General features: G+C 48.5%; 1 protein-coding gene across 1 annotated transcript; it reads right to left on the bottom strand.

Annotated features, from left to right (window-relative positions):
* Nucleotides 1-4302: 4302 nt before the first annotated feature.
* On the bottom strand, nt 4303-12723 carry LOC309813254 (leukocyte elastase inhibitor-like). Its single transcript, XM_082637915.1, has 6 exons — nt 12510-12723; nt 10662-10799; nt 9871-9988; nt 8354-8496; nt 8101-8268; nt 4303-5985 (listed from the first exon to the last, which is right to left on the bottom strand). Exons 1-6 carry the CDS (start codon nt 12675-12677, stop codon nt 5581-5583), a joined length of 1140 nt encoding a protein of 379 aa, XP_082494041.1. The 5' UTR covers nt 12678-12723; the 3' UTR covers nt 4303-5580.
* Between the last annotated feature and the right edge of the window lie 1440 nt (nt 12724-14163).

Genomic DNA, 14163 nt, shown 5'->3' with positions numbered 1-14163 from the left:
GAGGCCAGGTTGGTGGAAAGGAAAGATTGCTTTATTTTGGATCCAACAGCCAGGGTCGAGGGAGGGTGAACTCGTGTCCAAAGGCTGACTCCCCCCTGACAGGGGGCAAGGGCTTCTATGGGTGGAGGGAGGGGGCTCCACACAGAAACAGCAGCTCTGACGGGCATCTTGATATTGGCCGTGCGGTGCTCTGACCAGCGTCATCTTGATTAAGTGCAGTTAGCCTTCAGTTCCAGGGTCGGTTGGTTCCCATTTCCTTGAGGCCAGTTCTCAGAATTGCGGCAGCTTGTGTCATGGCTGCAGCCTGGTCATCATGCAGTTCGCTTCTTCCACCTGGTGGGGTTTCGGTATCTACAAGACGGCTCACAGGATGTGGCTCAGAATATGACCTGTGGCCCTTGAGGAGGAACTACGGGGCCTTGACTTCGCTTAATGACTAAACTGTTGTCTTGTCCTGTTGGACCGCTTTTCTCTGTTTCTGCGTTTTCTCACTTCTCTGATTAAACTTATTTGCCTAAAGTTTTTCCACAGACAGAAGGCAGGCTGAGGACGTGGGGGAAGGACCCTCGGGTGCTGCTCCATTTCACTGATTCTTCTCCAACTCCTTCCTAGCCGTTTGGCCCCCATTTCCCCAAGGACACTACCATCTACTCGTCTGTCGGTGGTCTCCCCCGCGGTGTGACCCCTCCTGGGCACCTTTGCTCCATCCGTGTGTCACATCTGACCTCGGGATCCTGTGCTCTCCCCTCTGCTCTGGTGGTGCAGATCCTGCAGTCGCTTTAAGGAGCGTGGAGCCTGGAAGGCAAGATGATTTTAGACCTTGAGAGTCTGGAAGTGCTCTTACTCTACCTTCAGACTTGCCTGATGGTTTGGGAATAAGTTCTCGGTTGGGCAGCGTTTGCCAGTTGCCTGCCTCTTGCCCACGTTGCTGTCGAGAAGTTTGACCTCTGCAGGCTGAGCGAATCTTCTCTCTCTGTTCCCGGGGTCGGAAAGTTTGCGATGATTTTCCTGGGCATTTGGTGGAGCCTTTCAGTCTGGAAGCTCAGGTCTTTGAGTTCTGGGAAAGTTTCTTTTCTTTTCATTCAATAAACACTGAGTGCCTGCCTCACACTGGGCTCTCGTTGGGAACATAAGTGAACAAACAACAACAGACAACAATCCTGTGCTCGTGAAACAGCGTGGAAAAGAGCATATCAATGTGGCAACGGGATAAGTGCTAAGGAAGAAGTGCTGCCCCGGCATGGACGCAGACAGGAGGGGGTGCGGTCCAGATGTTCGGGTGGCCGAGCAGACCCCCGCGAGAACGAGAGGGGAGTGTGCCCCGGGGGAGAGCCTGCCAGGCGGACGGAGGGGCGAGTCCACAGGCTCTGAGCAGGAAGGTGCCTGACAGGCTTGGTGTCCGGTGAGGCCGGTCCAGCACGGGAGCAGATAGTGGCACCACCGGGAGATGATGGCGTGGAGCCTTCTTGGTCGTGGGAGACTTGGCTTCTACTCAGGGTTTCTAGCAAAGGAGTGATGTGGTGGGACTTGGGTGTCGCGAGGGTCACCTGTGCTGTGACCCGGAGACAGGCCAGAAGGGAGGAGGGGCGGCCAAGGGCCAGGCAGCATCTGTGAAGCCTGGGAGGTGCTGGTGCGCAAGCAGTGGTGGCGGAGATGGTAAGGCTGGTCTGGTGATGAGGGCGCTTGAAGGACGAGCCAATAAAATTTGGTGACAGGTCGTGTGTGGCGTGTATGTGTGAAAGAGGAGCTGGTGGTGGCTTTCGTTTACTGAGGTCATGGTAGGTACCAGCTTGGTTCTTAGCGCTTTGCAGGGACTACTTATTTGAATCCTCGTAACAACCCAGGAAACTAAGCACCATTATTCACATTTTCCGGGTAAGGAGGCTGGGGCACAGAAAGGTTGGGTAACTTGCCCTGGATCACCCAGCTCACAAGGGGGTCGTCCTTGGATGCAGAGGCCCGCTCTCACGTGTGGATTCTTCTCACCTCCACTTTCTCTGGTCCATCTTTCTGGAATAGCCTCTGGAGCTCTGCCCTCTGGAGGTTGTCTCTGTTTCTTTCCTCCTCATTTTCCATCCTTTGTCGTTTTGCTCTTCTCCGTGAGAGAGTTCCTCAACTTTATCTTTCCTCTTTGCCACCATCATGTTGTAAATTTCCGAGAGCTCACTTTTCTGGTCACGTCCTTTTTTTTGTTGTAGCCTGTGTGTGTTTGGTGACTACTTATCTCCATGAGGATATCAAATTTGTTTTTTTTCTCCCTGTATCTTCTCTTTCCTTCCACGGTTGTTTTTTCTGTTTGTTTTGGCCTCTTTCACAGCACTTTTTCCTCAGATGTCCAGCAACCCCGGGTTAGGTGCTCCCGTTCAGCTCAAGAGCAGATTGGAAGCTCAGAGCATATGGGGCGGGGACAGGGCCCGGGGTGTGACTTTGATCCTCAAGGAGCCATTTGTTGGAAACCCTGGAAGCCAGAGTCTTCAGGGCTTTTCCTCTTGGGCTGGTTAGAGCCCCAGAGAACCTCTTCTGTTCTCTCGCCAAGTGGGGAAAAGTCTGCTCCCTGCGTTCTAGGTGCCATGTGGGCAGGTGTCTCCCAGCGAGCTGTGTGTGTGTGTGTGTGTGTGTGTGTCCCCTTGGTCTCTGCGTGTGAACTGATGTTGTACCAGTTTGGACCCTCACGTTGACTGTTAGCTCTTTCACCTTTATTCTGCCCCAGGCTGTCTCTTTTTTCCTCTTTTCCTCTTTTCCTGTGGAGTGTCTTCTTACTGACTCATTTGAGTTTTTTTATCTTCCCTTTTGTATTTATCCATTCTTTCGTCTTTCTGGATTTTATTTATTACATTTTTCTTTCCGGAAGAAATTATGATTTCTCCCGACCATGACAATTCGGTTTCTCTCTTTTGCTATATCTAATTTGCTAATAAATCTTATCTATTTAGTTCTTCATTCATTACAGTATATTTGAGCCCTGGAATTTCTATTTCATTTTTATTCAGAGATGGCAGTGTCTCTTTTAGGTTTCCAGTTTTCTGCTGAAATGTTTAACCTTGTCTTTTGTCATCTTGATCATAGAAAACCGTGTTGTTCTTTTTTTTTTTTTTTTTTTGCTGTACGCGGGCCTCTCACTGTTGTGGCCTCTCCCATTGCGGAGCACAGGCTCCGGACGCGCAGGCTCAGCGGCCATGGCTCACGGGCCCAGCCGCTCCGCGGCATGTGGGATCTTCCCGGACCGGGGCACGAACCCGCGTCCCCTGCATCGGCAGGCGGACTCTCAACCACTGCGCCACCAGGGAAGCCCAACCGTGTTGTTTTATAATTTGTGTGTGATGATTCTAATATTTGGAGCCCCCAGTACTTCTGTTTCTATTATCTGGGGGTTTTTTTGGGGGGTGGGACAGGTTTTTTGCTTTTTATCCTTTTTTGCTGGTTTTAATATACGTTGTCGTGGCTCTTCACCCATTCAGTTATCTTTGATTGTATGCTGGGTGTTGTGTAAGAAAAGCTGATTATAAAAAATAATTTGAGGTTTATGGGTAATCTTTCCCCAGAGATGATTTTTGTTTGCTTCTGCCATATGCCTCTGGGTTTTAGCAAACCAGGATGAATGTAATCCAATTCTAGGGGCTGGAATTTTCCAGGCTGTCCGACGACTTATAGCAGGGCTGCATTCCGAGACGGTTCACTCAGACAAAAGCACAGGAAGTATAATGGGGCCCCTGCTCTTGACAGGTCCAAACTCAGCCTACCTAGCCTAGAACATTGCCCAAATCCCTGCTTCACACCTCATTTCTCTCTTTTGGATTGGGAAATGCACAGGGGGCAAACGTGATTTCCAAATGCACCAGTTTCTCCTGGATCTTGGCCCAGTAATTCGGCATGATCATGTCAACCTTCCTCCTCTGGGCTGATGCTTATTTTGTTTGGTTGGTTTTTCAGTTGGTCTTAAGAGGTTTGAGTTACCTAGTTCACCATTATGAGAAGTAGACGTTTTCCACGTAAAATATGAACTCGGGGACTTCCCTGGTGGTCCAGTACTTTGGCCTCCACGCTCTCACGGCTGAGGGCCCAGGTTCAATCCCTGGTCGGAGAGCCAAGATTCCGCGTGCCGCATGCAGGGAGGCCAAGGAAAGAAAGAAAGAAAGAAAGAAAGAAAGAAAGAAAAAGAATTGGATCTAGTCTCTGCTCTTGAATTTACTAGTTTTCTGATTTCAACAACTGACTGGTAGTCCATGGGCCTGTTCCCTCAAATACAAGAAGGAGAATTTGAGCCAATTGGCTTGGAGCCCATGTAACTTAAGATTAACACGATTCAGTCTAAATCACTGAGTAGATTTTAGGATGAGGAGGCCAAGCAAGAGTAGCAGAAGGCAGTGACTGTGGCTTTTCTTGTTGTCCCTGTAGCTAAGAGGACCTGGGATGTGGCAGGTGCTAGTCAGTATCTTAAGAAAAAAAGAAGGAAGAAATGCTTGCCAACATGAGATTTGCTGAAATTTTGTTTTCTGCTGTGGAGTCACTCCCTATCGGCACAGACGTGATCATTGGTCAGGCCAAGAACCCCCTTTTGCAGTCTTGGCTTGTCTGAGATCAGGGAGAAACAAGAAGAGGACTGAGGTCAGTCTGGTTTGCGGAATCTTAGGAAACTTTATTAACCAGCCACCAGCTTTATGGGAGCACAAAGATGCAGCATTTCATGCCCCCTTCCAAGGAGTGTATTGACAAAGGGTTATATTAATCAGAGTGCATCCTCACCCCATCTCCCACCACAGCGTTGCATAAAGCCGTCCCACTACCATAAAAACCTGTACCATATTATGGACGTCAAGAGTCTTTATCAGAAAACACGGCAGAAGCCGGTTAACAGTGAGATCTCTGCGCCACCTCTTTGCTTAATAGTATCTCCTACGACATTTTTCTTTTTGTCATTTCTTGGCAGCTTTCATGGTAAGACACCTACAGCTTGATGCCTTGTGAACCCACACCAACTCATATCAGGAGGGAAAAGGGAGAACAAAAAAAGGGAGGGGTTAGTTTATCACTAGGTGGCTCTTTGATAGTTTGAAACCTGGAGGGCTGTAATGGGATACAAATCCTGCAGAACACAGGGTCAGAGACATTGCCAAGGCAAGTCTGTCTTCATAACGCAGACCCTTAATTGGGGCACTCTGTGGTATTTCAATTGAATATCTGTTTTTAAGCCTCCGTTCAACAATTAGGGTGTCTCTATATTACGGCTTCCAAAAGTTTATCTGTGAAACAGATGACAGAGTGACCGTGTTCCCCCCGGCTCTCAGGAAAGTGTAGCAACTTCATAGATTTCTACGTTGTCAAGAATCTACACATCTGATTTTTTCTTTCTTTTTCTAACTTGATGCATTCAAAAGAAATCACTGGATTTTTTTACCATAAAAAAAGAAGAACAGATACCCATGCCAAGTTAATGGGTGTAACCAGCCAACACAACTGAGCTTACAAAGGAGATTAAAGATACATTTTTCGATAGTAGTTTTACTGGTAAAGATCTATGAAAATGGTCAGCATTGAAAGGGCAGGTACAACGCTCCAAGCTTGACCTTGTATTTCTAGTCTCTATGGGGAAGATAGTCTGCCAAGGAACAGGATGTTAGTGGAAGGATTGTGCCGAATGAAGAAAATGAATGGATGGTCGGCAGTGAAATACACCTCTCGTGACATCATGGAGCAGAAGACGACCGCGGCCGCGGTGGCAGCCGCTGCCTCTGTGCCCTCCTCGTTCACTTCCACGAAGGACTTGTGGACCACCTTCGATACAGAGAGGTCTCTGGTTCCCGACATGCCGGACAGGTCAGCCTTGCTACTGAAGAGCTCCTGCATACCCAGGCAGGCCAGCGGAGGGGTGAGGTCGTAGCTCTCCTCCAGCCTAAACCTGGGCAACTGGACATTGACCTCAAGGAGTTCCAGATTCTCGGGTCTGGTCCACTCACGCAGCTTTTCCAAAGTCAGCTGTTGCTCAATCTGGATTCAGAATGGGCAAAAAGAAGAGCTGAAATCATTTTATATAAGTAAGTTAATGAAGCATTGTTTGAATGAACGGGCCCATCATATCAGCTGCTCACTGGTTTCCTTCATGTTTTGTACCAAAACAGATTCCATTTGGAGGATTTCATTTCTTTCTGGCTATTGGTGATAATGAACAGAGCTGCATTCCAAGCCACCAGGGGCCCATCCACCCGGACCTACCAGGCCCTGCCGCGCCGGATCACTGGCCAGCCTGGCCGAAATTACCCTAATTGGTCGAGTGATGCCAGAGGATATTTTACAGCTTTCGTCATTTATTTTATTCTGTTTATTCTGAAGCCCAGTGACCACAATGGTCAGCTGTGAGCCTCACACAGCTGAAGCTCCCTCATAGGTTTAGCTCATTGGGAAACGCAGAAATGGGCCCGGTTCCTCATCTAAACTGGGACGACAGTAGTACACACTTGGAGCGCCGTGAGTGCCGAAGGAGTCACCTACACAAGTGCTGTGGAAGGTCAGCTGCCGCCATTACTGTGATCACTGCTAGGGCCCTGGAACAGAAGCACATTCCACTTCTCTGCTGACGCTGGTAATTCCAGACTTGCTTTTTTATAATCAGGAACGGACAAATATGGAAATACAATTGAAAGAAGGAACACAGTGGTTTTAGCTTATGCTCTGGAGCTGCAAATGGCTAATATTAAATGCCATCCAACAGCAAGTTTGGTCAGGGATGGGGGAGGGGAAAAGCACACAACAGGCCAGAGACACTGAAGAGAAACCTCACTCTTCACAGTTTTGCCTCTTCCTGGCCCTGGCGAGAGATACCAGTGCCTTTAAATTACAAATAACAGAAACCACAGACAAAGTTCAGGTTAGGCAGTGGGCTTCTCTCTCAGACTAACAGGTCACATGGATCTTTTCCTGTCATGTAGCAATTGGACATTTAATGCACAATCTACGTGAACTGGGGTGAGAATGAGCAGATTTTATAGCACATGGTGAAACTATAATGTTTGAGGGTTTTTAATTTTAAAAAATTGTTTTAATGAAACAGTCCTCATTTATGGCACGTTCCTCTAAAGTTCATCTAAGGGAGTCCCCACGAGCTGCCACTGGCCAGCGTTACACTCGGTCTGTACCTTAGACGTTCCCACCATGTTGTGCGCTGATAGTAGCTGAACATGTAAATGTGGGGCTTCCATAAAAAGGAAGGAAACTGAGTTATTTGTAATGAGGTGGATGGACCTAGAGTCTGTCATACAGAGAGAAGTCAGTCAGAGACAGAAAAACAAATACTGTATGCTAAGGCATATGTATGGAATCTAAAAAAGTGGTACTGATGAACCTAGGGGGAGGTCAGGAATAAAGAGGCAGACCTACTAGAGAATGGACTTGAGGACACGGGGAGGGGGAAGGGTAAGGTGGGACGAAGTGAGAGAGTGGCATGGACATATATACACTACCAACGTAAAACAGATAGCTAGTGGGAAGCAGCCGCATAGCACAGGGAGATCAGCTCGGTGCTTTGTGACCACCTAGAGGGGTGGGATAGGGAGGGTGGGAGGGAGACGCAAGAAGGAGGAGATACGGGGATATATGTATACGTATAGATGATTCACTTTGTTATACAGCAGCAACTAACACAAAAATGTGAAGCAATTATACTGCAATGAAGATGTTAAAAAAAAGTACAATAAAAAAATAAATAAATAAAATAAAATTATATGCAAGGGAAAAAAAGTTCTCATCACAAGAAAAAACATAACTGTGTGGTGATGGATGTTAACTAGACTTATTATGGTAATCCTTTCACAATATATGCATTTATAGAATCATTATGTTGTACTCCTGAAACTAACATAATGTTACATGTCATTATACCTCAATAATAAAAGTCTCTATAAACATAAATAAATAAATGTGGAGCTTCGCAGTGGTACATGCGGATGGGCTACTTTATAAAGGAGTGACAGGAAGCCGGGAAGGAACACCGGGTCACCTCACTAAACAAAGAACAAGCACCTACACCCGACACACACACACACACACACACACACACACACACACACACACGGTCCGGGCATCACTCGGGAAGGGGGGGTGGCGCACCTTCCTCAGCCCCGTGGACTCGTCCTGGATGTCATCTGGCAGCAGGATGACCATGCTGAGGTCCTTACCCTCGTAGGGCAGTTCCAGCACCTGGCACTTAAGGTCGTTGATGTAGCCAAGCGGAAACTTCTTCTTCTGATGCATCATTTTCACTAGTTTTGTGTCTTTCTGAACAATTAAAACACAGATCACTAACACTGCTGTCAGCGTGGCTTTAGAGCACACAGTCATCTAGACGGTCACCTGCCCTCACCTTATTCAGTCTGAAAGCTGCATCCTTTGTGGCCTCCATCATGAATTTCTCCTGCCACTTTCCTTTGAAATAGATGGCATTCACCAGCACCAACTTAGTCATGCTATCAACCATACCTGAGGCCAACAGCTCTGGAATTTTCCCTAAAAAGACAAAGTTAGCTTTTTAAAAATCCACCTATCAGAATTCCAAATTTGAACTGACCTTTGATTAGCAATGAAATGCAACTCAAATGCTTCCTTCTATTTAATTTCCTTTAACATGCTACTAAGTTAGCCAAGCCCCCTGGGGTGCTTCTACTTTAAATAAACCAACTCGAGGGGCAGATCAGGGTGACACAAACTGCCCCCAAAGGGCCGATGCTTCAAAACAAGTCAATTGTTTAAAGGCTAAAACCAGGAAAATTCTTCTTTTCTGGAATGTGTGGTAAACACTGGGCCTCATTTTGTGACTGGCCATTCTTTTTCAGGAAAAGAAAAATTTCTTAATCAAAATGTTTTGTCACTAATAAATAACTCCCTTCTTCAAATCTTCCAAGTTAGATGCCTAACTCTCACAGGAAAGCTTTTAACAAATATCCAAAAGGTAGGACAGTTCCTCCCCTGAAACACAGGCCCCACTCATGATGCGGCATGGCCGTGACAGTCCCGTATGGAAGGAACACAGGTGTCCTGTGGGTGCCTCCACCGTTCCGTGAGTACGACAGAAACACAAACCAGAAAAACAGCCTGAGGAGACTCAGCCCCACCTCCCGACCCTGGTTTATTAGACAAGATGTTGGCAAAAAGTATTTATGACCACAGCGGCTTGTAAATATTGATTCACAAGACTTTGATCTCTTTTAGTCTACGTTCAATGTTACTATTCACTTTAAAATGTACTTTGGGGAACTTATGGGTAGAAAACATTTAGCATCTTCAGTTAAATCATGTTTACATTTCCACTTTGAGGAATTCCTACATTTGAAAGCTGTCTGGGGACATCCCCCCATGGGGCAGTGGTTAAGAATCTGCCTGCCAATGCACGGGACTAAGGGTTCGAGCCCTGGTCCGGGAAGATCCCACATGCCGCGGAGCAACTAAGCCCGTGCGACACAACTACTGAGCCTGTGCTCTAGAGCCCATGAGCCACAACTACTGAGCCCGCGCGCCTAGAGCCCATGCTCTGCAACAAGAGAAGCCACCGCAATGAGAAGCCCACGCGCCGCAACGAAGAGTAGCCCCCGCTCACCTCAACTAGAGAAAGCCTGTGCGCAGCAATGAAGACCCAACGCAGCCAAAAATAAATATATAAAATAAATAAATTTATTTAAAAAGGAAGGGAGGCAGGAAGCAAGGAAGGAAAGAAAGAAAGAAAGAGAGAGAAAGAAGGCAAGCTGTCTGGCCCTGGGCAGTGCAAGGTGCACCCCAGGGTTAGGCTGAGGGGCTAGGGAAGGGGAGCTGGGGTCACCTGCAAGGGGGAGGCGGGGGGGAGGAAAGGAAGCATCAGTGTGGACGACCAGGGCTGCCCTCGCTCACCTTCCGTCTGCCCTTTGACCCACTCGTTTATGGTCTTCCTTGAGTCTTCGCTGGCCTGCACAAAATCCACACTGGCCAGTTCAGCACCGTACATTTTCTGAGTTGAAGCTAAGAACTCCTGTTTAAGGGGAAAAAAAAGGAAATGTGAGTAACTCCTACTTCATACAGAAATGGTTTTCTAAAATCCTTAAGAGCAACAGAAATTGTCCCAAAAGGCATATTTCATTGTAACAAAAAAAATTCTAACCCTTCTACTTTTTTTAGTATAGTGAAAAACACATAGCATTCAATTGACGACCTTAAGCACTTTTAAGTGTACAGTTCAGTAGTTTCAGTGTTGTATAAAGTTTACCAATTTCTGGGGACTTCCCTGGCGCTCCAGTGGTTAAGATTCTGTGCTTCCACTGCAGGGGCAGGGGTTCAATCCTTGGTCAGGGAACTGAGATCCCACACGCCACGTGGCACACACCAAATAAAATAAAACAAAATGTACCAATTCTTTTCTACCCCTTGACTAACATTTTCATAAACAAGCAAATACTGATTGTACTTGAAAGTGAATTATGGAATTCACTGTTGCTTTAGCAAAACAGCCAGGGTCAATCTTTTCACTGTGGAGACTAGAAAATGCAATCACATCCATTTATGGGAATACTGTCTGTCGTGTTCTCATTCTGGATCATTTTTCTGAATGTTTATAAAAATTAAAGCCGACTTCTGTGACCTGACTGTGCTGGAAAAAAGTCTGCGTTGTCTAGTGAGTTTTGGAACATGAAGAGCAGAGTACTTACAGGGAGGAAATCATAGCTTTTCTCTCCAAATAGCCTGTTAGCAAGTTTCAGAATATAGGGAGCTCCATGTTTGTTGATATCAGCATTCAAACTCTGAAATCCTGAATGAACCTCCTCAACCCCTTTGAAATAGAGAGCCTAAAAGAAAGAAAACATTATTTCTATAACCATTTATTTTGAAACTATAAGCTGGTTCCTTGCCATTTGCTTCCATCAAATTAAATTAATATTACTAATTATTGATGATCCCCAGCCATCATCATTTTTCATTTTTCATTGGAGAACATCATTAGTCATTTTTCGTTGGAGAACAAGTAATAGAAAATCCAAAATGTATAGCTTGGTGAAACATAATAAGGATATTGGAAACTGTTTTCCCATCACTTTCTTGTTATAATTATGCTTCCACACATAGGAGTGCTTAACAAGCTAAATTTTATACAAGTCTGCTTTTTTCTCCAAAAATCATAAGTGGTATGCTCACATGTATATTCTATACAAATATAATGTTACTGAAAGTTCTCAGAAATAAACACTAAAAATAAGAATCATCAGCTGCGTAAGAACACAAAGATAGTACAGATTGAGAGGTTTTTATTTTTTTTAATTGCACTCTTGTCATCACTGACTCACTTACTTAAAAATAATTTCTTTAAACTTAACATGGGGCCAAGTTTAATTCCCATACATCAGTTACATCTAGAGTCCCTTTATGGTTTTATGAGGCCTGGGCTGGCTCCTTGCTTCTAAGGCACAAGGAACCAACCTCCACCGTGTACAAAGGCCAGTGACTCACTGAGATATGGCATGTGTGTGGGGGTGCTGTGACGGATCTCTTTACTGGAAATGGGGGTAAACACTTAAGACTGTTCTTTACTGAGCTTATAAAGTTCCTGGAAAGCCTCAAAACAAGCTCAGATTACCCTGCAGGGGACGACTAACAATGATTAGTACCAGGGTTTTTTTTTTAAGTGGATTTTTGAAAACTTTCAAATGCTTTTGTATCTGCAGTGATGAAAGAGGTTAGTTATTCCTAAAGTACAGAGATAGAAGCTTTGCAGCTGGAACAGGCCCATAAACGTGAATCCGGGCTGGACCTTCCCTGGCTTTAAGTGCAGTGTAATCTGTGACCCGTGTGTTAGAAAGACCTTCACTTTCACCCCGCTTTTCAAGGAAAGCCAGAGTTCCCCACTCAGCATAAAGCACGCCCCGCACACAGGTGCCCTCCACACCCACCAAGGACAGGCAGGACCCGCAGCATCCCCGCCCCCTCTCCCTGCAGGGCCCTCCTGCTCACACAGGAACGGGGGTCACAGCCCACCAGGGCACACCTGGTGCCAGGCCCAGGGCTAGGGACAGGGAGTCACAGGCTCTCGTGTCCCCTTGACTTCTCGACTAGGTGTCGTTATGCTCAAAAGTATCAAGACACAGCCGACATTATGTGAGTAGCAGAGCATCACAGGCAAAGCAGAAACTGGACAGTCCTGGGCGGGGGAGGACGTGGCTTACAGGAGAGCCGTGCAGACTCGTTGCTGGAACAGAAGCAGCGCACGGCAGGGGGGTGTCAGCTTTCTTCCTGCTCCGTCCTCGGTCCCACAGAAAACAGAGCCTGGCACATGGCAGGTGCTCAGTAAAGACTGGACCATGCATGACAGCCTGCATCCCAGTGGATTTTTCCTGGGCCTTTTTCTGAAAGTCTGACCTCATGAAGTATAATGTATAATGTGACACACAATGCTGAACACCGAAGTACAGTTTTCTACAAACGCGCTGCCAGAGCTCAAAGGCACCACTTTCTGGTACGGCCTGTGTGGTAGGCACCGGCTGGGAAAGCTAGTTTCTGCTCACCTTAGACATCTGCGCTGCGGTATTGCCTCTGGCCCCCAGAAGGACCATGGCCAGCGCTGATGAAATGCTGAAGGGGGAGATGAAGATGTTGCCGTCAGGATCGCTCTTGTTCAGGGTGCGGAAGAGGTCCAAGGCGAAGCGGGTGTTTGCCGCGCTCAACGGCTCCATGGTGAGGCTGCAACACAGAGCAGAGCCCCGAGCTGCCCCCTGCCACACCAGCCAGTCGGCAACGCCACCTCCCCATCTCCTCCTCAACTCAGGCCGGCCCCCCTGAAATACCCTGCAACGAACTTGTACTTTCTCTCTCCCTCTCTCTCTGTCTCTCTCTTGCGGAGGGGCCAGAACACTCCATGTGCACAAATGCGGGAGCTTGGGGCGACTGGCCAAGGACTCAGCAGTGACATGGGATCAGGACTCCGTGTCCTAAAGGGCCCTGGCCGTGCAGACAGGTGCATCTGGGCCCTTCCCTACCACACGTGGGAGCGCACACTTCCCACCCTCCGTTCAAGTCTCTGAATCATTTGAGCCATGAATCCACTGCCCACTTTTACCTGAAAAAGAATGTTTCTATTAGAAAATCATAGCTACCTGCTACTCATTAAAGCAAATTCCCGCAAAAGCGACAGAAGTATCCTCGTTTTTGAGGTTCACTTGCTGGTGTTTAGAGAGGTCCCCAGTCTCACAGCTGGTGAAGGGTATGAGTGGGAATCCGACACAGGCCCCGGGGTCAGGTCGGGCAGCCGGACAAGGAGGAGGTGACAAGTATCCTCTGTCACTCCCCGGGCAGGGAGGGTCTGCAGGTGAAGCACCTGGCCTCGTGCTCAGCTCAGCCAAGCACTCTCCCCACCTGACCTCGACTCTCAGCCCACATACAGCCGAGGAAGAGGAACAGTCGTGCTGGCTGCCCAGCGTGGAAGTCTAAGTTGAATTATTACTGTTGTTGCTGATAAATAATCTCTAGGATCGCACTGGCCTCCCTTCCCTGCCTCCAGCCGCAGAAAGGAGAAGCCGCTCCGCCGGGGCTGCCTGGAAACCGTCCCAGAGAGAGAAACATTCTGGACTCCGGCTTCCGCTTCGGCTTCCGCCTTCGGGCCCCAGGGAGCGACCTCTGTCTGCCGCAGGCCGCCCGGCCTAGCTCCCGGGACGCGGCGCCGGGGACCCTGGGTGGGGCGCAGGGCAGGTGGCGGTAACCACCGGACTCGGGGACCCCGCGGGGCGCACGGCGGGGCGGGGTGACCACGAGACTCGGGGACCCCGCGGGGCGCACGGCGGGGCGGCGTCACCACCGGACGCGGGACCCCGCGGGGTGCTCGCGGATCGGAGCCTCTCCTGCCCGGCCCAGATCCCTGCCCGGCCTTACCCGCTGCTTGGCTGTCTGGGCGAGGTGCGAGTTCTGGGGAGAGCGCCGAGCGCGGCCCTTATAGCGGCGGAAGGGAGTGTCCCTGGCAGGGGGGGGCGGAGCGGGTGGGCAGGGCGGCCCTGCCCCGGGATGATTTACTGCCTAGGAGTCGGGGCTGCGGCTGGGCGGGGCCCAGGGCGGGCGAGCGGAGCTCCACGCAGCGCGCTCCTGGGGGCCCAGCACCTCTCTGAGCTCCAGGCAAACTCAGCTCTCCGTAAAGGACCTGATGGGCTATTTCCCACTAAGGTGTGAATG

The sequence above is a fragment of the Mesoplodon mirus genome (assembly GCF_964341445.2).
Source record: "Mesoplodon mirus genome assembly, chromosome: 12".
Classification (NCBI taxonomy): domain Eukaryota; kingdom Metazoa; phylum Chordata; class Mammalia; order Artiodactyla; family Ziphiidae; genus Mesoplodon; species Mesoplodon mirus.
This window is presented reverse-complemented; position numbering and strand designations above follow the sequence as displayed.

Coding starts and splice junctions, on each gene's coding strand:
- LOC309813254 (XM_082637915.1), bottom strand. CDS start 12,677: ATGGAGCCGTTGAGCGCGGCAAACACCCGCTTCGCCTTGGACCTCTTC. Junction 10,800..12,509: donor CCGCAGCGCAGATGTCTAAG/GTGAGCAGAAAC, acceptor TCTTTCTTTTAG/GCTCTCTATTTCAAAGGGGT. Junction 5,986..8,100: donor AGTCCACGGGGCTGAGGAAG/GTGCGCCACCCC, acceptor TTCTGAATCCAG/ATTGAGCAACAGCTGACTTT.